The following is a 22873-nucleotide window of genomic DNA, read 5'->3' as shown; positions in this document are numbered from 1 at the left end:
ACAACGATTAGCTCGATTATTCATTCTTCTAAAAACCAACCGATTATCCATTCTGCTCAGACTGGCTCAAAGCAAAGGAGAGGCGAGAAACACATCGGATAAACCTCATTGTGTGTTTAAAATCGTTCCCGGTTTCTCTAACCGGGGCAAGACATTAAAACACTTGTATTAGGACTGGCAGCAGGAAAAATAAAACATGCAGCATCGACTCTCCAGTCATTAACGGGTTGCAAAATGAGAGCACTTTAGATCCTCCGAAACTGGTGCTCTGCCAAATAGTGTCCCCTAGTGGTATTTGGCATGGTATTGATGGCAAATTGTTGATGCAAGCCATATTTGGCAGGGAGTTTTCAGCATGTCACATGGTTATTTTAATGTCAGCGAGCTGTTGGTTAAACATAAAACACTTTTTAGACTTGCCTTGTTCAGTACGTCAGGCAGCTAACCATGCTGGCGATGGTTGCTTAATCCTTATTTGCAATTGGAGCAAAGGGCAGGGGGGTACTTCATAACATAATAAATAAATAAAATGTTATATGTATACATCATGGTATCCATTAACAAACGTACAATGTAATAATTATACTTCTGTAGATCTATGTGATGAACAAGCTAGAACACTGTTACAGTAACAATTATAAAGTCCAGCAATGCATGGGACGCACTGCAGGTTATGTGCTTGTACACAAAAGTGCCCTCTGGATTGACATATGAGAGAGCGAATGGAGTGGTCATTCACTATTATGAGCACAATAACCCAGTGAGTAGTCAGCAGGCCAGGCATGGCTAACCCTGGTCCTGGAGAGCCACAATCCTGCAAGTTGTCCAGGCCTCTCTAAATCACCAATCATTGGATACCTTGAAGACGGGGATAGAACTCAAACCATTAGGCCCTGCGGCTCTGCAGGACCAGGGTTAGCCACCCCTGCAGTAGGCAGTCTATTATAGCAGGGGTTTTCAAAGCGGTCCTGGAGTACCCCCTGCCCTACTGATTTTGTTCCAACTGATGTCTTAATTGCTTAATTGAATCCTTAATTGACAACTTAGAAAACATAGCATTCAATTAAGTAATTAAGACCTAGGTTGGAACAAAAACCAGCAGGCCAGGGGGTCCTCCAGGACCGGTTTGAAAACCCCTGTGTTACAGAGCAGCTATAGACACATGCACTACTGCAGTGGTTCCAACCCTGGTCCTGGAGGAACCTCTACTCCGCTGATTTTTGTTCCAACCGAGCTCTCAGTTACATAATTGAACCCTTAAGTAATATTTGAACTGTCATTATTATAAACCATTGGGGTTTTAAGTATAAAATTGTATAAGGAACATTTCTTATTAATCAACCAACTTTTTAGCATTTAAACAAATTAGAAAGTAAAACAAAAAAAAATAGATAAATTAAGGGGTCAATTAGGTAATTGAGAGCTCGGTTGGAACACAAAACAGCAGGGTAGGGGCTCCTCCAGGACCAGTGTTGGAAACCCCTGCACTATGGATTATGTATTGTGCCAAATAGTATTGCTTTGCCAAATGCAGTCACTAGGTGTTTTGTTAATGCAATAACTAATTCAAACAGTATAACACAGGAGACAGGAGACTATTTGGCAGTGCCAGTTTTTGGACCTGTATCTGTGGTATTTACCTTCAGATAAAGTACACATATGCTCAAGATTCTTAAGCTCTAAGGCAAATGACAGAAAATACCCTTTTCTGACTCGCACGTTTTGGCACAACACAATAGCCATGACTTACAGGTAATTGTATTGCATTTAGCAGGGCTGTCTTAACCCTAGTCCTGAAGTACCGCCGTGGCTCCTGGCGTTTGTATTCTCCATAAGTGACCATACATGCAAGGTGTGGGTGATGTCTGTGACCTGCAAGACTTGACAGAACTGTAGCTCCAAAGGAAGTGTGCCGCGTTGTTGTAGTTGTTGTTGTAAAAGGTAAACCCCACCCTATGAGAACACATTTCATAAGTCTGCACATTTCCATCTGTTGAGAAAAGGTCTGAGCCAAGACGACCAGAGGATGTGGTCCGACCCCCTGTGGACCGGAACTGCCCATCCCCGACGCAGACGAGTTCCCCGGGCCCGACAGGGAGCGTCCGTATGATAAAGACCCGGACAGTAACCAAAGGAACCACTGAAACAGCCGCACACCAGAATTATAAACAAGCTCATGGTCTTTATTTTGATTTTTTTTTTTTTTTTTTTTTTTTCTTTTTTTTTCCTTTTTTGTGTTTGTTTTACAGTAGTTACCTTTTAAGTAGCTGCCTTGATTAACATTGTTTTTCTTCTTTTTCTCATATGGATTTGTTCATTCCTTGAGTCTTTTCACAGAGTTCTCGCTTTCTCTCCCTCCTTTTGTTTTTCTTCGTCTTCTCTCGTTCAATAAACGGCAACAAAAAACTGGAAGAAAATAGAACCTTTTTTTTTTTTGTTTTGTTTTTTTGTTGTTTTTTTTTTAGAAAAAAAAAAAATTTGATTAAGCCCCTGATACAAGGATGCTGGAATTTTGGCAAGATCTGAGCAAGATAAGCTGAGAGGTCAAGTCCAGTCCAATACAGTCCAGAACAGTACAGTACAGCACAATATAGCCAATAACAGTAAAACAGTTTGGTACAGTCTGGAACACTAAAGAACAATACAGTCAGCTCTTGTGAAGGGCAATACAGTGTCGTCTAGGAACCGGGAAGGAATAGTTCGGTCCAGTCAAGTTGAAATACCGTCAAGAACCGCAATTAAAGCAAAGAACCGTTGACACAAGTCCCCTCATCCAATACAGTGTAGGGCAATGCAGCCCAGACCAATCCAATATAATAATCCCTAACTGCTAAGGCAAGACCAGTGCAGTACCATACAGCCCAGGACCATCCAATAGGGTCCGGTCCAGTACAGGAAAGCACTGGTCAATTATACAGTGCAGTACAGTAAAGCACAGGACTAAAGTACAATCCTGTCCATTACAGTACAATATGATCCAGCAGAGGACCGTACTGTAGAATAGTGCCCATTGTACTCTAGCACAGTATAATACAGTCCAGTCAAGGACACAGCCATCCCCTGAAACTGGTCGGGACAATACAGTGCAGTCTGGTCAACGAGGTGGGGGGAGGGCAGTACAGTACTGTATAGCATGACAGGTTACAGTCCAGTCCAGTAATTTGGAGGGTCCAATACAGGAAATCCATCCCATGTGGTTGAGTCAGTGATGTGTTTCATAACAGTCCAGTCCAGTCCAAGTCTACAATACAATGCACTGCAGCACAGTACGGCACACTATGGTACGGTACAGTAGGCCAGCTCATACATACATAACACGGTCCAGACCCAGTTGTGCCCGTAACAATACAGCTCCGTACAATAAAGTCCAGTCCAGCTCCGCCCAGTCCAGTCCGCCAGTGCAAAGTCCATCACAACCGTCCAGTAGGGTCCCGTCTGTTCAGCTCAAGTGCAACTCAGTCCACGTCCACGATATACCAGAGCGCAGTCCGGTCCGATTCAGTGCATTGTCAAAACACAGACATGTTTCTTTCCATCTCACCCTCTCACTCTTCCTCTCGCTCGCTCCCTGGAGGGCGGGCTGGCGAGAAAGAGCAAGAGCGCGCGAAGGAGGAAGGGGGGGGGAGGGGGTAAACGGGGCTGATAAGTACAATTTAAGCGATTAAAAAAAAAAAAAAAAAAAAGAGAGAAGGATGGAAGAAAATCCCTGAAAATGGCACATTGAATGACTGGGTGGGGAGTAGGATAAGAAAAGGAAATGGGAGGGGGCAATTATTCTCCAATACTGTCCAGATGAACCCAGAGTTCATGACTTTGTGGGAGCTCCAGAGAGAAGCGGGGTGGGGGGGGGCGTGGAACAAGGAGAAAAAGGGGTTAGGGGATGTTCAGCGTTGGGGTTTTGCGTGGTCTTCAGTGGAATTATAGCTCCCTCCCCACCCCAACCCCACCTCAGTTGTGTACAATCACCTGCAGCGAGCTGGATTGGGCTTCCTGGGGGCCCAACGTCGGCAATTTGTACCGTACAGTCTCTGACCTCTCCCGACTGGGAGAGATCGCGGGGAGAACGAACCAGACGAAACAAAAACAAGGGTTGAGTTCACTTCACACTGGGTCCGAAGTTGAGAGTGTTGAAACGGGGGAGGCACACACACACACACACACACACACACACACACAATTCCGCCGCCGCACTGCCACCCTCGGCGGACTCCCAGACACACCTCACAACTGCCCACACCTGGGCTCCGGCCGACAATGCAGGGCCTGCGCGTGCATCGTCCGAGCCTGAGCACCTACCTTGCATACAATCCCTTGACCTCACTACTTAATGCCCTTAACCATAGCAAAAGGCTCCAAAGATGTGTGTGTACAGCAAGGTAATTGCATGTAAAATCGGTACGTGCATAAATACATACATATATATCATATAGGCACAGAGGCCTGCCACAGTACAACGACACGGCCCCCGACGCGAGAAGAGACATCGCAGGGCTTTGGAAACAGTGGGCGACAAAACACCAAGCTGAAGACGGAGCGGACACCAACACACCATTATCTGGCATAGCTTGGGCATCATGTGGCATGCAGGGCCTGACGCAGGCGCTCATGCAGGAGGGAAGGGGAGTATAAACCCAGGGGTGCGTGAAGTCCAGTGAGGGGGTGGGGGATATAAACTAGAAACTCGCACCCCTCCGTGGGGAATGGCGGCTCATGTTAGTTCATGTGGCAGGACTCTCACCCTCTCTATTCATGTATATCGGTCCTCCGTAGCATATGTGCGGGTCTTGGATAAAGGAGTGTTCGTCGGGAGCTGTGCGCGGCGCAGACGGAGTGTGCATTCGCTAAACCTGGAGCAAATATACGGTTGGAGTAAAGGGTTTGGTTGGAGTAAGACGTCAGGACCTTGCGGAGGAACTGAAAACAACCACGGTACATACAGCGCACACACATAGCTGGAGTGGACACCGCCTGGAGTCAATGCACTGTACAGATACACCTGGTGTACAGACACTTACTGGAGCCCCTGCATGCATGCGTGTGTGTCCATACATATACACACACACACACCTGGAGTAGAGGCACAAACACCTGGTATAGACACTGACTGGACAAATCTCTTAGAAATGGATGAGGAAACCTAATCCCATAACTGAACTGCTCTGAACTATCCCAAACGGAAACAAAAGTAATACCTCATGAATCCAGTCGCGCTCTAAGGGAAATCGGACTCTGACTCAATGCTTCTGCAGACGTTCTGTGTCCCAAGTCCGAATTCTCCCATTGCGGCCACTACGGCTTCTGTTAAACGCACTGGGAGTGAGTTGAGCTGAAGCTTTGCCAACTGCTGTGCCTTGTATCCATTTTTGTATTGTTTTTTTTTTTTTTTTGGTACGGGTCACACAAAACAACTTCACCAGACCTCCTTTTCAGGGGCTGATTGTAGAAAATACCAATACAAACATTGACAAATATCGATTAAAAAACTAAAACAAAACGGAAGTGGTTAAAATCTTATCTTTTCACATTTTTGGGGGGGGCGGGGGCCGAGGTGCCCAGCCCAGGTCAGCAGAAGATGTTTGTGTTGAGTCCGTCTCGATTAGGAATTATGAACAGGGCCCTTCATCGAAAAGAACGGTCTTAGCAGCAGTCACAAGGGCTAGCCACACCTGAGCTAACCATCTCTCCATCTCTGCCAGCCACAAACACTCTCTCTCCATCACTGACTCTGTGCCAGTCTCATTCTCTCACTAACACACTGCCCTCCCCCTCCCTTTCTCTCTTGCTGCGTGTGCGTGCGCTCGTTCCATCGTTCCAAGAGCAGGAGTGATCAGGAGGTGAAGAAAAGGAAAGAAAAAAAAAAAAAAAGACGCCAGTGTAGAACTCTCTTGTCCCTCCGTCCGTAGAGATTCCGTGCGTCTCTCTCTCTCACTCTCTGTCTCTGCGTGTCTGTCTGTCTGTCTGTCTCTGTGTGTGTTCAGGGCCCCGGTCTCCCCCGTTAGCTGTTCTTGAGAAGGAGTCTGTCCTCGGGGCAGGAGAAGCTGGAGCCATGCTGGGCCCAGTTCTGGCAGGCCTCAGACGTCACCAGGCGGCAGGAGCGCAGGTCTACCCGGCACAGGGATACGCAGCGGCGCAGCAGAACCACACTCTGGTCCGTCACCTTGGCACAGCCTGGTGGGACAGAGGGAGGAGCGGGTTAGTGTGGACAGTCGGCACTGGGTTGACCAGCTGGGGCAGTGTCTTGGAGATTGACGTGCAGGGCTAGGCTGGAATGACGCAGTGTCGGCGAGTCAGCGAGTTATTGATGTGTGTCAGTGTATCAGCTCTGTTGAGATTACTGTGCATTATAGGGTTCCCACTCATTTTCACCAATTAAATTCCAGAAATTTTCCATGATTTGTCCAGGACTTCTTACAAAATGTCCATGACTATATAGGTGCATTTAAATGAGGCAGTCACAACCACTATAGATATAAACTTCAGATGTTTGTGGGCTAGGTGGACCAATGTGGACTACAACTTAAAAAATGACAAATCTGATAGAGTAGAATCCATCATTACCATATGATGTGTATATTATCCCCTGCTGATTTTGTATGTTTGCCCACTGTCAAAGAAATGATCAGTCTATCATTTTAATGGTAGGTGTATTTTAACAGTGAGAGACAGAATAACAACAACAAAATCCAGGAAAACACATTTCAAAAAAGTTATAAATTGATTTGCATGTTAATGAGTGAAATAAGTATTTGACCCCTTCGACTTAGTACTTGGTGGCAAAACCCTTGTTGGCAATCACAGAGGTCAGACGTTTCTTGTAGTTGGCCACCAGGTTTGCACACATCTCAGGATGGATTTTGTCCCACTCCTCTTTGCAGATCCTCTCCAAGTCATTAAGGTTTCGAGGCTGACGTTTGGCAACTCGAACCTTCAGCTCCCTCCACAGATTTTCTATGGGATTAAGGTCTGGAGACTGGCTAGGCCACTCCAGGACCTTAATGTGCTTCTTCTTGAGCCACTCCTTTGTTGCCTTGGCTGTGTGTTTTGGGTCATTGTCATGCTGGAATACCCATCCACGACCCATTTTCAATGCCCTGGCTGAGGGAAGGAGGTTCTCACCCAAGATTTGACGGTACATGGCCCCATCCATCGTCCCTTTGATGTGGTGCAGTTGTCCTGTCCCCTTAGCAGAAAAACACCCCAAAGCATAATGTTTCCACCTCCATGTTTGACGGTGGGGATGGTGTTCTTGGGGTCATTCCTCCTCCTCCAAACACGGCGAGTTGAGTTGATGCCAAAGAGCTTGATTTTGGTCTCATCTGACCACAACACTTTCACCCAGTTCTCCTCTGAATCATTCAGATGTTGGCAAACTTCAGACGGGCCTGTACATGTGCTTTCTTGAGCAGGGGGACCTGGTGGGTGCTGCAGGATTTCAGTCCTTCACGGCGTAGTGTGTTACCAATTGTTTTCTTGGTGACTATGGTCCCAGCTGCCTTGAGATCATTAATAAGATCCTCCCGTGTAGTTCTGGGCTGATTCCTCACCGTTCTCATGATCATTGAAACTCCACGAGGTGAGATCTTGCATGGAGCCCCAGACCGAGGGAGACTGACAGTTATTTTGCGTTTCTTCCATTTGCGAATAATCGCACCAACTGTTGTCACCTTCTCACCAAGCTGCTTGGTGATGGTCTTGTAGCCCATTCCAGCCTTGTGTAGGTCTACAATCTTGTCCCTGACATCCTTGGACAGCTCTTTGGTCTTGGCCATGGTGGAGAGTTTGGAATCTGATTGATTGATTGCTTCTGTGGACAGGTGTCTTTTATACAGGTAATGAGCTGAGATTAGGAGCACTCCATTTAAGAGAGTGCTCCTAATCTCAGCTCGTTACCTGTATAAAAGACACCTGGGAGCCAGAAATCTTGCTGATTGATAGGGGATCAAATACTTATTTCCCTCATTAACATGCAAATCAATTTATAACTTTTTTGAAATGCGTTTTTCTGGATTTTTTTGTTGTTATTCTGTCTCTCACTGTTAAAATACACCTACCATTAAAATTATAGACTGATCATTTCTTTGTCAGTGGGCAAACGTACAAAATCAGCAGGGGATCAAATACTTTTTTCCCCTCACTGTAGTTCTGTAATTGGATGCGTTTTATTGCGCAAAATGGGATTCCAGTTATTTTTCTCGGGAAAGGGAACTGACGCTTGGGAGACGTATTGGTGTGGCACTGTCTAGCATGTCACCTCGCTTGAATTCTAATTTGATGTGCTGTAGTGTGTCCCGGACTTAAGCGTGTACACAGAAGCAGAAAAAACAGCCCGCACTACTATGGGCACGGACTCACCACCTTAAAAAGGGTTAATTTAGATTTAAAAATGTACATGAATGATAAGCTTACAAACTAAATTAATATGATAATTTTATGTCAATTTCAAATTTCCATGACTTTTCCAAAACATTACGGATATTTTCTGAAATTTCAAAACATTTTCAAATTCCATAACTTTTCCAGGATTTCCATGACCTGTGGGAACCCTGGCATCAGTGAACTGGGTGGAGTTATTATTAGGGCCAGACGGAATCTGAAGGAATGTTTTGGAATTCTGTAGAACTTTTTACTTCAAACCTCCATACATGATTATATTGGATTGAAATGTTCTTCTATAAAGACATACAGACTGCCACTGAGATGTCAAGTGTCTTAACAGCACCTGCTTCTACCAGAGGTCGGTGGTGTGCTGACAGAAGGTACACAAAAGTAATCCCTGTCTTCACAGAAATCACATAGGAGAAATCACATGGTGGATGGGTATTTTTTGGTGGCGTCACCTTCGGTGGGCTTCCTTATTCCAATCGATTAGCCATTGCAGTTTTGTGCCACCAGGTTCTTTTATTTTAAGCCTCACACTGAGATTTTCCGACACACAAGCGCTCGGCCTCAGACCAAAACGTGAAAAGCAATTGTCATGCCAACAACCTCTGCGGACCTGCAGGGATAATTTGTACACTACAAAACTGTAGAAAGGAGGTCGAATCTGTACCGTTTCATGGATTAATTTGACTGATTATTTTATTGTATGGTTTGGAGATGACTTTGGTTATTGTTGCTGTGTGACAGATGGAAATACTGTCATTTTGTGCATCAGTTGGATTAATTGAGTTCTGTGGGAATTCAGTACCTGCCAGATTGATGTGCGTCAGGGTGTCTCTGAGCGGGGAGGTGGGGGCAGACAGCGTGTGGACGGTCTGGTCGGTGATCTGGCCGCAGTGACTCAGGTCCAGCTTGGTCAAGTGGGGGAGGTACCGCACCAGCAGGCGCGCACAGCTGTCCGTCACCTCCAGCCCGGCCAATCGCAGCTCCGCCACGTTCTGGAAGCGCCCCCTGCTGTCACTGTGCCCTGAGGGGGAGGAGATGAGGGGGAGAGGGGATTAGGTGTGACCGACAGCCCCGATACACTGACTGACACACTGACCGACTTACACACTGATACACTGACTGGCAGATACGCCCTCTGACTAACTGACTTTTAATGCACTGGGGCTAACAGGGTATCATCTAGTGGTTTTTTTCCCCAATTCATTGATTGTGCAATTTGTTTGTTTTTGTAATTTAATAATGGCACCCTTATTAGATGATATTGTCATATTAATGCCATATTTACATTTATTTATATGAATCAGATAATTATTTCACAGGTTATCAAGAATGGAATAATACTCCCAGTTCATAGATAGCAGTTCAGTGCACTTCTTGTTTTACAGGATGCAGGCTTTGACAACAATAAGGTAACAAACAAAATGCTAGAACCTCAACAAATGTAAACCTGATGAAACACAAGGTAGTTGTATAAAATAATAAAACAAATATTGTTGCACATGTCGCCGCAACAAAAAAAAATAAAAGCATATCCTTTTTAATTTAAAGGTATAATTAGTATTACAAAAACACTAAACCTTTCTGGAAAGGAACTAAAGTATTGTGGATTTGTGTTTCTTGAAAATGGCTCATATCATCAAACTGTAACACAGGCAAATGCTATGAAACAAGAGACATGAAGGTGTCAGAAAAGAAAATTATCTGAAATGTAGAAATGGAGTTCTCACATATAGGCCGGGGTCTGGGGGCCTCCTAGGCCCCCGTTAGAGCCCAGGGACAAGGGCCCTGAGGGACCTTTTTGCTATTTCATGGGTGTATCATTTACTACAATGATACAGAATATACCGTGAACAGTGTCAAATATCATCTCCCTCCAACTAACTAAAGTTCTAGAATAAAACATCCCATCTACTTCATGAAACTTCATGAAACCAAGAGACAGTTTAAAAGCTTTTAAAAATTATTCAACCCCAAAAAAATTAGTGAACATTTGATAGTAGTAGTACATTAATAGTAGACTAATTTTAAACAACAAAAAAACAAGACATCAACAAACATCTGAAAAAACAAGTGGCATTCAGCACTTAACCTACTGTTACGTGACTGTTTCTTAACAATATCTTAAAACTATGACATCCATTAATGGTTTTCAATTAACAATATGTGCATTTGACAGTTATAATAACTTTAAATTAAAGCAAATCAAAATTTTGCGAATGTTCCGTTAGATCTAGATTAGAATATGACTTACATTTCGATTCCATAAACAAATTAAAAATTTGATCTAAACCTACATCATCAACATCATATGCAATAATGACAAAATATAATTAGACTAACCATAGACACATACACCCGTGAGTGTAAAGGATCAACTGTGTTAACGAGACCTACCCCCTCCATAGTTTAGCCAATCGGAATACCACTCTCTAATTGCTTTACCAGGGCTGTTGATTTTGTTTTATGCCATCACCAATTTTAACGTGAGTTCCCTTGGATCCACTATTTGGTAAATGAACTTTTTTGTTTAATCAGGACCGGCGGAATTTATTTGTAATCGCTCGATCAGTTTCATTTCACAAGCACCAATGACATCAAGATTTTGTATTATTTCTTTTTTTACACTAGAAGAGATCAATATAATGACGCCTGATATTACAACCAGGGATAAGACCGAATAGTCGAACATTGTCACTATAGACAAGTGAATCTAACATTTGAAAGTTAAAAAATATATATATATATATTTTTTTAGCCATGCCTTAGCTAAGAACGTCTTCCTCACGCATAAGTACTGCATGGAATTACTTAAGTAAAGAAGTAAATGAAAAAACAGTTATAAAATAAGTGCAGTGCAATCAAACTACTACAAATCAACTGGTATGTTAACCCACCTAAAAGCCAAACACCCTTTTGCAATGCTAGCTAGCAATTACAGAAAAGGAAAGAGGAGCCACAAACATTAATATTATACAGCTACATACATAGCCGGCTATTGCCTATAAGCTATTTATTTTTTATTCACTGGAATTCGAACACACAGGCATGTCTGCGGTAGTCTAATTGAGCGTCTAGTAAATCGTTCAGTTAAGTGGATTCTATAAATTAGGTAACTAGATTATCTAGTAATAAATTTAGTATTTTGCTGTTATGGCCAGAAAACAATCACAAGGACGTTAATTTTTAGGCATTCGCGTCATAGCTCACAAACTAAAATTAAATGAAAATTAAATTAATTGAATAAGAAAAACACACTGGTCGGTGGGATTACAGCTGTATTTGCAAAACACATACATGTTCTTATGCACACGTCAACTCCCGTCATTTTGTATAAGCAAAATAATAATCACAACCTTTATAGTTAATTTGAAATTGTAATTAACATAAAATGTTGTGACAGTATCAGGAAACAATAACACTTGCGTGTAAAATGCGAGTCTGACACCGGATTCACGTGAGTTAACAGGCATGTTTATTGATAGTATTATGCAATTTCTGTCTCCTAATAGGAAGGTATTTTTTTACATTGCCTAATATTTTTTAAAAGTTATTGTGTTAGCTAAGAATTTTAAAATAAAGTTCAGAACTTATTGCAGTAGCATTAATTGTCACGGCATTATTTTGCATTTAATTTAGTCTCATTCTGAATGGCACAACCCTAATTACAACACGACTATTACAATGGTCCATATTACAACGTGGCTGTATGTGACAAATCAGCACTTACGTCCCCCCTTAGATATGGTTTCTCTGGATTTGCAGGGTCTGCAGCGCTATTCAGGCCCGCCTGGCCAGAAATCAGTGCCACCAGGCCAAACAAATGCATGGACACCAAAAAAAATAAAACTTTAAAAGCACAAGTGCAAATTCTACACACCCCACTCTCGTTTGTCTTGGCTAATCACGCTCTGCAATAAAGCTATGACACCCACTCAACAATTCATGAGCGCCACCCACCGCTCAACATATCTGCAAGCACTGCCACCGCTCGACAACTTCATATCAATCCACCTTGCCTATGCAAGGAAACCCCGGATTTGCCCATAACTAGAATAACCCATGGGATTGCTGAAATGTCAGAATTTGTCAAAAAATCTGAAAACTCATGTCTGAAACAAACGCACTTTTCCAGGTTACTATACAGAAGTAGATTCTAGTCATCATTCCAGTTCTAGTACAGTCAGTGCCAAGTGTGTCTGCAGTACAGTGCTAAGTTTGTGTCCAGTACAGTGTGGGGGATATACACGAGCGGATGCTGTGGGGGGGCACAGACCTGTGCGAGTCTCTGCGGGCGGCCCCAGCAGCTCTCGGAGATGCGAGTCCTTCAGGTCCTCCACCCAGCGCAGGTCCAGCAGCCGCAGGCAGGGGCACAGCGCCGAGCAGAGCGCCGACACCGAGGCCCATGGGCAGCCTGACAGGATCAGCTCCCGCAGGCCTGTCTCACACACACACACAGAGGAAGAGGGAAAGAGACAGGCAGAGGGGGTGGTTAGCACCGACTGTACACTGCAGGACACTACATAGAGAAAGAGAAGGATGTCAGGACAGTAAAACAGAACCGAGACGGAGGGGTAACACTAAGAGAAGTAGTAATAATGTTTCCTGTACCCTGTAGCCGGTTGATGAGCCACATGAGCTGTTTCTTGGAGATGTTGGTATAGCCCAAGTCCAGAGAGACAGGCTGCCGACGGATTATACCACTCAGCATCGGGGGGGTGATGGAACGCCGCCGACTCAGGTCAATCTGAGTCCACAACCGCTTGTCACAACACCTGAGAGAGAGAGAGAGAGAGAGAGAGAGAGATTTTAACATACACAGTGACTGCCTATAGGGGAACATATATATCACAGCACAGTGACATTGGTGCCCAAGACGCAGACAGATGGGGAACAATTAAGGGACAAGTATAAATGTACAGAGTCACTCAGCCTCCCCTTTTACCTCCTACCATCCCAATACCGCATCCCAGTAAACCTCCCCCCCTTCCCCTCTTTCCAGTATCCCTCCCAGTCCCCCTCACCAGCGGCTCCAGGTGCGGCAGACCCTCATGCAGACGCAGAGCTCGCGCTGGGTGAGGTGCTGGAAGACGCCGAGCCACACGTCCCTCTGCATGACGTGGGAGGCACCGCAGTCCAGGGGCAGGCAATGCGGTTCCGGACAGGCCGGCGGGGGCCGCACCAGGTGCCGCTCCATCTGCACCGGCCGGGGGTTGGGTGCGGGCGTGGCGGGGGAGCCGCGCTTCAGCAGCTGGGAGCGGGCGGCCAGCCTGGCGGACGGGGAGGACTGCGTCTGGGTGTTGTTGTTGTTGTTGGGGCCTCCCCCGCCGCCGCCGTTGGTGCTGTTGTTCTGGGCCGAGCCGGGACCCGATCCCTGGTTCTGTTGCTGCTGTTGCTGTTGCTGTTGGTTCTGCTGCTGGCGGATCTTGCGGTTGCCCCCTTTACCCCGGCGGTGGTTGCTGTTGGTGTTCTCCTTCTCCTGCGCGGCGCTCTCCCGCGTCCCGGCCCGTGTGCGCCCGTTGCGAGTCTCTGAGCCATTGCGCTTGCCCTCCTGCTTGATGACGGGGTGGGAGGCCGGGGTGCCGGAGTGCAGGGAAGGCGGTGGGAGGGTGGCGGCGGAGGAGGGCGGAGGCAGGGGGGAAGGGGGCGGCGACAGGGGTGGCTTCCGGTCCTCCTCCTCTTTGGCCGTCGTGCCTGTGCTCCCCCTGCCGCCGCCACCACCCGCCCGCCCACCTCCCTGCTCCCTCTCCCCCTCGCTCTTCCGCCGAGGCCTCTCCTTCTCCCCGTACCGATCGTCCTCGTCCTCCTCCGCCGGCCCCCTGTCGTCATCCTCGCCGTCCCCGTCCTCATCCTCAGAGTCCTCGCTGGCACTAAAGCCCAGCTCGGCCAGCCGGCGGTCGCGCTCGCGGTCCCTGCTGCTGCGGGCGTTGGAGCCGGTGCTGTTGTTGTGGTGGTGGTGGTGGTAGGGGGCCGGGGAAGACGGCTCCGACCCGCCTCGGTCATCCGAACCCTGGGAGTCGGAGTCGGAGTCGGATTCCGAGCTGGAGGAGCTGGACGAGCTGGAGTCTCGGACCCGCTCCAGCAGCTGGCACATGCGTTTGAAGCGCTCCAGTTTCTCGCGCTGGTGGGAGCGCTGGTCCGCTGCCTGGGATGGGGCCGCTCCTCCTGCCCCACCTCCGGCACCCGAGGGCTGGGCCTGGGTGCTGTTCTGGGCCGGACCTGAGCCCGAGGGGGTCTGTGAGGAGGGGGCGCCCGCTCCCCCACCCGCATCTGAGGAGTTGGGCTTCTGTTTCTATGTGGAGGGGGAGAGAGAGGGAGACAGACAGACAGAGACTCATCAGTGCCGCCACCCAACATCGTTCTCCAAAGCTGTTCCTCGATGTGTCAGATTGCTTCAACTTCTGCAACCCCGACCAATAGCCGCTTCTCAATGACTTAATTAAGCTATTGGTTCACTAAGCCCACCCCTGGGGTTCTTGTAACTATTGATTTTTTTTTACAAAAGGCACAAAGTGTGGAAGGCTACCTTTTTTAGGTGCTTCTCCCTGCCTCCTTTGACCTGTAAGAGAGAAGGGGAAATCAGTTAGGAGACAGACTACTCTCGTATGATTTACAAAATGTCAGTTTGGTCTATAAATGCTAAACATGTAGAACAATTATCATCTTACATTGGCTAATTCTATGGATTTATTTATTTTCGCTGCACCTGACTAGGATACTGGACTGCATTATCTGTTTGTTAGAGGGACTGACTGCCCCACAGACAAGACAGAGAGGCTGTCAGGACAGACAGACAGGCAAGACTTACAGAGAGACACACAATATCAATCTGCGACAGATTTGTTGACAAACTCAACCGTGCATTGACTGCCCCACCCCTCCCCAGATGCCTTCTGACCTTCTTCTTGGGCACGTTATCCTGGGGCTGCTCCTTCTCCTTCTTGCGTTTGTGCCCCCCCTGCCCCCCGTCCTCTGGGGCGGGGGCTTTCTTCTTGTTGGGTGGGGGGTCGTCCGTCAGCTTCCAGCGGCCCACCTCGCCATTGTCGGTCCGCCTCTTCCCTGAGCCGTCCCCTTGGTCCTGGGGGCGAGAGCAGGGCTTCGTTAAATCAGTCTTTCCTTAATTCATTCACTCCCTCATTCCCTCCTACAAATGAGCTGGATTTAGTGTCACTTTCTTTTTTTGAAAACAAACAAACAAACACCTCTCTGAAAGTGACCTAGTTTATTGTAGTTTAGAAGAAGGCAACCATCATACAACTGGCTTCCGTTTCAGCTGAGCTCTGGAATTACTTGATCGAAATGTCAACTGAACTATCAATTTGTTACATTTGATTTTGCTTCCTCTTTCTGTAGAAGATTTGACGACACTTTCGGAAGATTTCTAGGGGTTTACATCATTACAGTCAACCCTCAAAGTTATGTCAGAATTGGTTCAGACTGGCAACGTTAGACGAGACCGATTTTCCCATAAACGCAATGTCAAAATGAGGAGCGTGGCTGCAGACACTTTTGAGCAAAACACACATATATATTTTATCCTTATGAAAAATTTACAAAAAATATGAAATCTGATTTTTTTTTTTTTTTTTTTTTTAATGGAGGAGGAGGCACTCACTCTTAAACTGTAAACTTAAACAGTAGCGTGCCTATTCAAAGTTATCATGAAAACACAGGACTAAACTGTTAAATTAACCATAAAACAATTACAGACCAGAGAGATGATTTCAACACAAGCACTAACAGCAGAATAAAGCTCTGGGCAGTGTTGCCAGAAAAAAAATGCACTAGTAGCCCAAAATGATAAACCCAAAGTAAATCAATATACGTGGTGTTTCCACCCTCCACAATATTTACATAAATAAATAGACAATGTTGAGCAATGTTGACGACATAAGACAAGATGGCATAAGTCGGGCGATTACTTAATACAAGTTTTTAATATTATTCATTATTATTACTACATTTCCCTCGAAATCTTCCAACCGTTTCAAATCATCCACAAAGGTCAGATCAGATTTATTTGTGCAATGTAAATTTCCTCTTTCCCAGCAGGGGGTTACCAGCTATTGATCAGCGAGGTGCCGATTCTGCAATTCGCAGAACAGGGAAGGAAATGTTATCGGCACATTTCGTAAGGAACAGGAGGTGGCGGTTGGAAGGGGAGAGTGTTAAGATGGCGGCGGACCTTTGTTCCAGTGAACCGGTAGGTGTTGCGCAGTTAGCCCACTTACTTTGAGCTCACCCGTGCCACTCACCTTGCTGGTCTTGCCCTCCTTGTGACATTTGGGACACTCCCAGCAGTTGGGGATTTCGTCGTTGATGATCCCCTCAGCCTTGCTCATCTGAGACAGACAGACAGACAGTGTTAGAATGATCAGGTATCATGGTGAGAGAGACGGAGAGACAGAGAGAAAAAGAAAGAGATCAAAAGAGAGCGCTAGGCATCCTGAGCGGGCAGGATGGCTCATTACTCCCAGGAGCTGCATGTGCTGCTTCTTAAAGGAGCCCAGTCCAGCAGCTGCTTCAGCCTCGTTTGGAGACGCACAGGTGCATGCTGGGGTGTGGCGTGGACACAGACACACAGCCAGTCAGAGAGATAGCATGACCATGGACTGATCAATAATTCTGATCTTTGCTTCCAGGCTAGCGATCACCAACCCCTATTGATCTTTTTAAGGGTTCTGTGCTAAGGTTCATCCTCACAATCCATTGATGGGCACTATTGATTTGAAGAAGTAAGCAGTGAATTGATACAAAAGATCTTTCATTCCTAATGTAAAACATGAATCGATGGAGTGCACTGCGATCGATCGATACTATCAGTGGGTGTTGGCTCTGAACCCCTTTTTATTGATTTTGGGACTCCTGCCTCCTTACACACCAGTGGGGTTCAAATAAATAAATAAATCAATATATATATATTTTTTTACAGATCACTGTGTCCGTACATCTATTTCAGAGGGAGCCTACAGAGACTGGGATGGGGGGCATGCAAAGGAGAGGAAGGGGCAGGGAGGGAGGGAGAGAGTGAGAGAGACAGATGCAGATTTGTACAATTATTTAAGTTTCTGTACAATCAATCATTTAAAAAAATGTTCAATTGTATGATAATTTCACCAGCACACTGGTGTACTAGAGTCCAAGGCACCTATTACCACTCGAAACACAGCGTATAGGACAGTCAGAAAGCAGAGTCAGGAACTGGACTCAAATGCATTCTTTTGCAGTGCTCAAAAACGTTAAGGTCTATATACAATAATGTACATTACATCAGGCAACATTGAACCCTGAACACACCTGTTCATATACAGATTATATATATAGGTTTTAATTACAAAATTACAATAAGGAGACCCAAAGTCATCCTGGGAGGTTCTGTACACCGGGAACTGTGGTCCCCTACAGGGGGAGACGCGACCGAGAGCTGCGAGCACACTCAGCTCACCTTGAGGCAGCCAGGGTGGATGATCTCGTTGCAGATGGTGCACTCCATGAGAGACAGGCTGAACTTCTCCTCTTCGGAGTCCACGGTGTCCTCCTTCCCGGCCTCTCCGCAGGACAGACACACCGCCGTGTGGGGGAGCACTGGCTAAAGGGGGACACAATAGGGGGCACAGGTCAGAATCCATGACTCCCGGAAAAAAACTAAAAACATATTGGAGATGACAGCCTGATAAGTTAATGGAAAATGCAGGAATGGAGCCCAGTCAGTCATTCTGCCAGTGTACGTGTCTGTCTGTGTGAGGGTTTGTATCCTAGTCCGTCAGATTATTCCAGTGTGTATCTGTCTGTCTGTCTGTCACTGAACAATAGTCACCCAGTCAGTCAGCTTGACTCTCAGTTAGTCAGTGTTTCTCTCACTGTGTTGGACAGTCAGCGTCTCCGAGTCCCTGTGTGCGTTAGGCACAGTCGGTGCCTCTCAGTCAATGTATCTATCGGCACGTTTCTCAGTATGTTCTGGCAGCCAGCATCCCGGTCGCTGTAGGCCAGTGTTTCCCAGATAGACAGACAGCGCCTCCATCACTGTGTCGGAAAGGGAGGACTTCTGTACGTGAGACAGTCTGACAGACACAGTGAGTCTCAGCATTTCAGACAGACAGGGCTTCTTTCAGTACCCCAGTCAGGCAGTCAGTGTCCTGTTCACTGTGTCTGTGAGCAAGTGTCTCCGTGTCGGCCCCCAGTAGGTCCCTCTTGGTGACCGTCTCTCTGTGAATCTGTACATTAGACAGTCCACGTGGCTCTCAATGTCAGTCCTCAGTCTGGGTCCCCTGTCTCTCTCCGTTGCTCGGTCGCTCCCACTCACCGCAGTGCACTGTCTGAGCAGGCAGGACTGCTTCATGCGCCCTGGTCCGCCGAATTTCTTCATGTCCTTACAGAAGTGGCACTCTCCGCACTCCGTCCGCATGCAGGCCTGGCATCGCCGACACCGCGTCCTGCGCCGCCGGGCCCCTCCCAGTGCCTTACTGCCAGACATCCCCGCTGCCCGCTTCAACTGACACTGCACACACTGAGACAGAGAGAGAATCAGTGATACTGCACACACTGAGACAGAAGCAGTTTTCACACTATGCCATCTAATCCAAGGTTGAGTGGACCTGGGGTGGCCCCGGGGTGACTCGCTCATGAGTTCAGCCCTGCTGGGCCTATGCTACAATACACGGGTTATGATTCACACGAACGCGAGTGCTTTAACCTGGGTTGGAAACCTCAACCCAAGTCAGGGACACTACACACACTGAGAGGGAGAGGGAGAGACTCAAAGAAAACTGCGCACACCGTGAGGGAGAGAGTCAAGGAAAACTGCACACAGAGAGAGAGAAAGTGTGTGTCAGGGACACATTGAGAAAGGGAAAGGGAGAGCAGGGAATTACCTGCACTATATACAGAGAGGCATGGGGGTGGGGGGGACAGAGAGGAGTGTTTTTACAGACACACAGATTGACTGCACCATACAGTACATCAGCACTCATGGAGAAGGAGCACAGATGAGTGAGACAGAGAGGACGAAAGATGAAGAGATGCTGTAGAACACACTGGCCCGACATACTGAACGTCTGCTCGAAAGAGAGAGAGAGAGAGAATGAGGTGCAGCTAGAGAAAACTACAGTGAGAGGGAGAAAGAGGAAGAAGGGAGTTCAATCCTGTCAAAGAGGGAGAGGAGCGAGACAAAGAGAAAAAGAGGAGGGAAACAAAGCAGGGTAAGAAAAAAAAAAAGTACCAAACACTATGGCTGAGACTGTGTCAATAATAAGAGCATGTGGCCTCTCTCTCTCTCTTTCTCGCTCTCTCTCTCCCCTGTGAGTGAGTGAAGTTAGTGCACACACCCGATCCTGTTTAACAGGATACCTGCACTGGGATGGTACTCAGCCCCCGGCCATCCAAACTCCCAATATCTCCTTTCTACCGTCGACATTCAAATCTCCCTGCCTCTCCTCTCTCCGGCCTTCCACCAGCACTTTTTTGGTGTAAAATGTAAATAAATACATCAACAATAATATAAAAAAATAAGATCACAGTTGAGTCAATTTCTGCTGAATCTCTTGCTACACTCCTCACTCTCGAATAATAATAAAAACACCCTTAGATTAGATCTTCCCCTTCCACTCTGAATCTCTGTTTCCCACCCTGACCTATGGCTTGGGATTCTAGCGGGCCTAAAAAAACAAAAACAAACACCCACTTGAGTATAGCTCAATGAGGTGTAATGGTTGCGCAAAGCACCACAAAAAGACTTCCACTGAAAGTAAGTACCAGAGCTCCATAAAGCACAAAGCCAGGTGGTACAGTATAGTCAAATACAGCGACTTAACGGTGCAATGTGGAGGAAAGACTGGAGTGATAAAACCAGAGAAAACTGAACTCAAACTATGGGGTCAGTGTGCAGGAACAACTTATTGGCCCACACAGAAGAAGTGACACCAGTTCCCAAGAAGTCTGAATGGTGTGCAATGGGCAGCACACTCCCGTTACCCACAGCATGACCCGGACATCTTACAGCCCCAGCCAGGCAGGGTACACTCAGGGGCCGAAACAGCCTTCTGGAAGTGACGTGTGCAACTGGTGGGTTACGTTTGCCAAATCCTCGGGTGCTGAACGTGTGTGCGAGTGTCAGAAAGGATTGCATACTATTAAAGCAAGGAGTTAGTAAGAGGAAGAGACAAACACACACTTACTCAGACGTTAACACACGCTCACACTGTAACTACTACTATATCTACTGGCGATGGTGATACTACTACCACGTAGACGGCGAAAAGGAGTGTAAATACGCCCATTCACTCTAGTATTGATGCTACACTATTAGAATGCCACCTGCCACTACGTCTACTAATAATACTACTATTGGTATAGTTACGGTTAAAAACTCACTATCTCAGCTGAACCTGCTTTATTAGTCGCAAAGCTTTATTCAGTGCAGTATTAATAGTAGAGTAGAGTAGTAATAATCAAGACTGCTTACAACTAATTATTAAGAACTAATTTCCAATATAATGTTAAATGTGGAATAAAAATCCATTATCACTCACTGAAAATAAATAAAAAATGCATCTTCCTCTCTCTCTCACCCTGAATATAATGGAGAAAGATACAGAGGGTTGGGGGCGATCAAATACAGAATTAGGGAGCAGAAAAGCAAGTGGGCGAGACCAAAAAGGGGCAAGAGAGAGAGAGACAAAAAAAAAAAAGACTGAAGATAAAGCGTGCCATGCAAGAGCCCAGATCGACTATTTACAGCTGTGTGCGCTCCCCCCGGGTTCATAACAGCGAGGGGCTCAGCTGTAGTGGGAGCTGCAGTCAATACCTCGGGCCTGTACTTCTACTGAAACAATTCTCACCCTGTTTTAAAGAGCCCCCCATGCACGACTGCAGCTCTTACAGTCTGGCCTGCTGGGGGCTTTATTTAAATGGTATATTTAATTGCACCGGCTCTAAAAGCAAGAGCTGTGTGTAATTGCAACATCTCCACACACACAGTCACACTTCGGCCAGTCAATACCAGTAAACCTATGCGTATCATTACACACACACACACACACACACACACACACACAGGTTCCAAGGAGGTACAATCGCGCATGTGCACATATGTTGCACTTAAATGCATGCAGGTATGTATATGTATATATAACATGCACATTAAAAAAAAAAAAAACCTTCCCTTCTGGACTTTTCCCTTCAATAACCTCAAATCACTCCCCCCCATCCCTCCTCCTCCTCCTCCTCCTCCTCTCCTCCTCCCCCCTCCCCTTATACACAAAGCATGGCCCTACTATGATCATGGCTGCATGCACCTACTACAATATATTAATATATCGACCCCACAATCAAGTATTACAGCACCCCCCCCACACACCCCCCTTCCATCCATCCATCCATCCATCCCTCTCCTCCTCCACCCTCTCTTCCTCTCCTCATGCACCGCAGCTCAGGCGAGGAAATACAGATTGCAATGGTGAAATAATTAAATAAAGCCTTACTAACCTTGTTTCGTGTCGCATGCTCCCAGGTCGCGCATTCAAACTCCTCTCCTGGGGATTTGTATACGTTAAATAAAAATATAAAGAGACGGGGAGGGGGGTTGGAGGAGGTGGTGGTTTGCTTTTTTTTCCCTCAATTGTTCTTGCTTGCTTTCTTCTTTTCCTCTCCCTCTCCCTCTCTCTCTCTCTCGGTGTCTCGTCTTGGATGTCCGTTTAGAAGCGATCCCTGCTCACACGGGGAGAAATGACGGCAGGACACACAGACATGCTGGCTTGTGGGTTTTAGGTGAAAGCGAAAATGTGTGCCATCGCTGCCTATTCCTCTCCCCCCTCTGTCTCTCTCTCTCTCTGTCTCTGTGTCTGTCTGTCTCTCTTTCTCTATCTCCCTCACGTCGTTTCTCAGGTCCGGCGCAAGAAGTTGCTATAGGAATCGCTGCACAGAAACCGCACGCCTCTGTGTGCGGGCGTGGATCAGCAGAGAGAGAGGCGGCCCTGTTTCGTCAAAAGAAGGTCTAAACGTGTATATTTAGCAGTACAGTGTTTGTTTGACTAATGACTAATGGTCGCGTAATGTTTTACCAAAATGAAACAAACAAAAAAAATCTGAACGGACGGGTGAAAGTGGTTATTGTCCTCGCGTTTCACGGAGCAGACATTGAGACGGAGATATGAACGTTATGGCTTTGATTCAAAGACACGTTAATCTCCCCCGTACGCTCCCAGATACACCATGGCGATTGAGGTTCTCCATTTTTGTCTTGAATAAAAAATGAAAAAAAAAAAAAGGGGAAAAATGAGAGAAAAAAACATCATGGCGGCTACGGGGTCGCTCCCTCCCTTTCACCTCGTCTGGGGCGGGTCCAGGCGCGTCGGGAAGTGTAGTTTTTACGCGCCCTGTCTTCCCTTCACTTGCATGTGGCGAGAGCTACTGTTGGACTACAAACCAAAATGGCGGCGTCTGTCGTTGACCCGACGCGTGACCACCATCCCCCCGCTGCTCACCCCGCCCCCAC

At 46.6% G+C, this 22873-nt stretch overlaps 1 protein-coding gene across 1 annotated transcript; it reads right to left on the bottom strand.

Annotated features, from left to right (window-relative positions):
• Positions 1-2162: 2162 nt before the first annotated feature.
• On the bottom strand, positions 2163-22647 carry fbxl19 (F-box and leucine rich repeat protein 19). Its single transcript, XM_066723235.1, has 11 exons — positions 21865-22647; positions 18686-18889; positions 17828-17971; positions 16638-16724; positions 15281-15460; positions 14909-14941; positions 13407-14674; positions 12994-13157; positions 12659-12820; positions 9188-9406; positions 2163-6168 (listed from the first exon to the last, which is right to left on the bottom strand). The coding sequence occupies exons 2-11, from the start codon at positions 18854-18856 to the stop codon at positions 5996-5998; spliced, it is 2601 nt and encodes an 866-aa protein (XP_066579332.1). The 5' UTR covers positions 18857-18889; positions 21865-22647; the 3' UTR covers positions 2163-5995.
• Between the last annotated feature and the right edge of the window lie 226 nt (positions 22648-22873).

The sequence above is a fragment of the Amia ocellicauda genome, chromosome 14 (genome assembly GCF_036373705.1).
Source record: "Amia ocellicauda isolate fAmiCal2 chromosome 14, fAmiCal2.hap1, whole genome shotgun sequence".
NCBI classification, from domain to species: Eukaryota; Metazoa; Chordata; class Actinopteri; order Amiiformes; family Amiidae; genus Amia; species Amia ocellicauda.
This window is presented reverse-complemented; position numbering and strand designations above follow the sequence as displayed.

Excerpts from the sequence above, each read along its gene's own strand:
- fbxl19 (XM_066723235.1), bottom strand. The coding sequence starts at position 18,856 with ATGTCTGGCAGTAAGGCACTGGGAGGGGCCCGGCGGCGCAGGACGCGG. Across the intron at positions 12,821-12,993 it reads GCTCATCAACCGGCTACAGG|GCCTGCGGGAGCTGATCCTG; the intron begins GTACAGGAAACA and ends TGTGTGAGACAG. Across the intron at positions 9,407-12,658 it reads GCCCGCAGAGACTCGCACAG|GGCACAGTGACAGCAGGGGG; the intron begins GTCTGTGCCCCC and ends CCTCCCCCTCAG.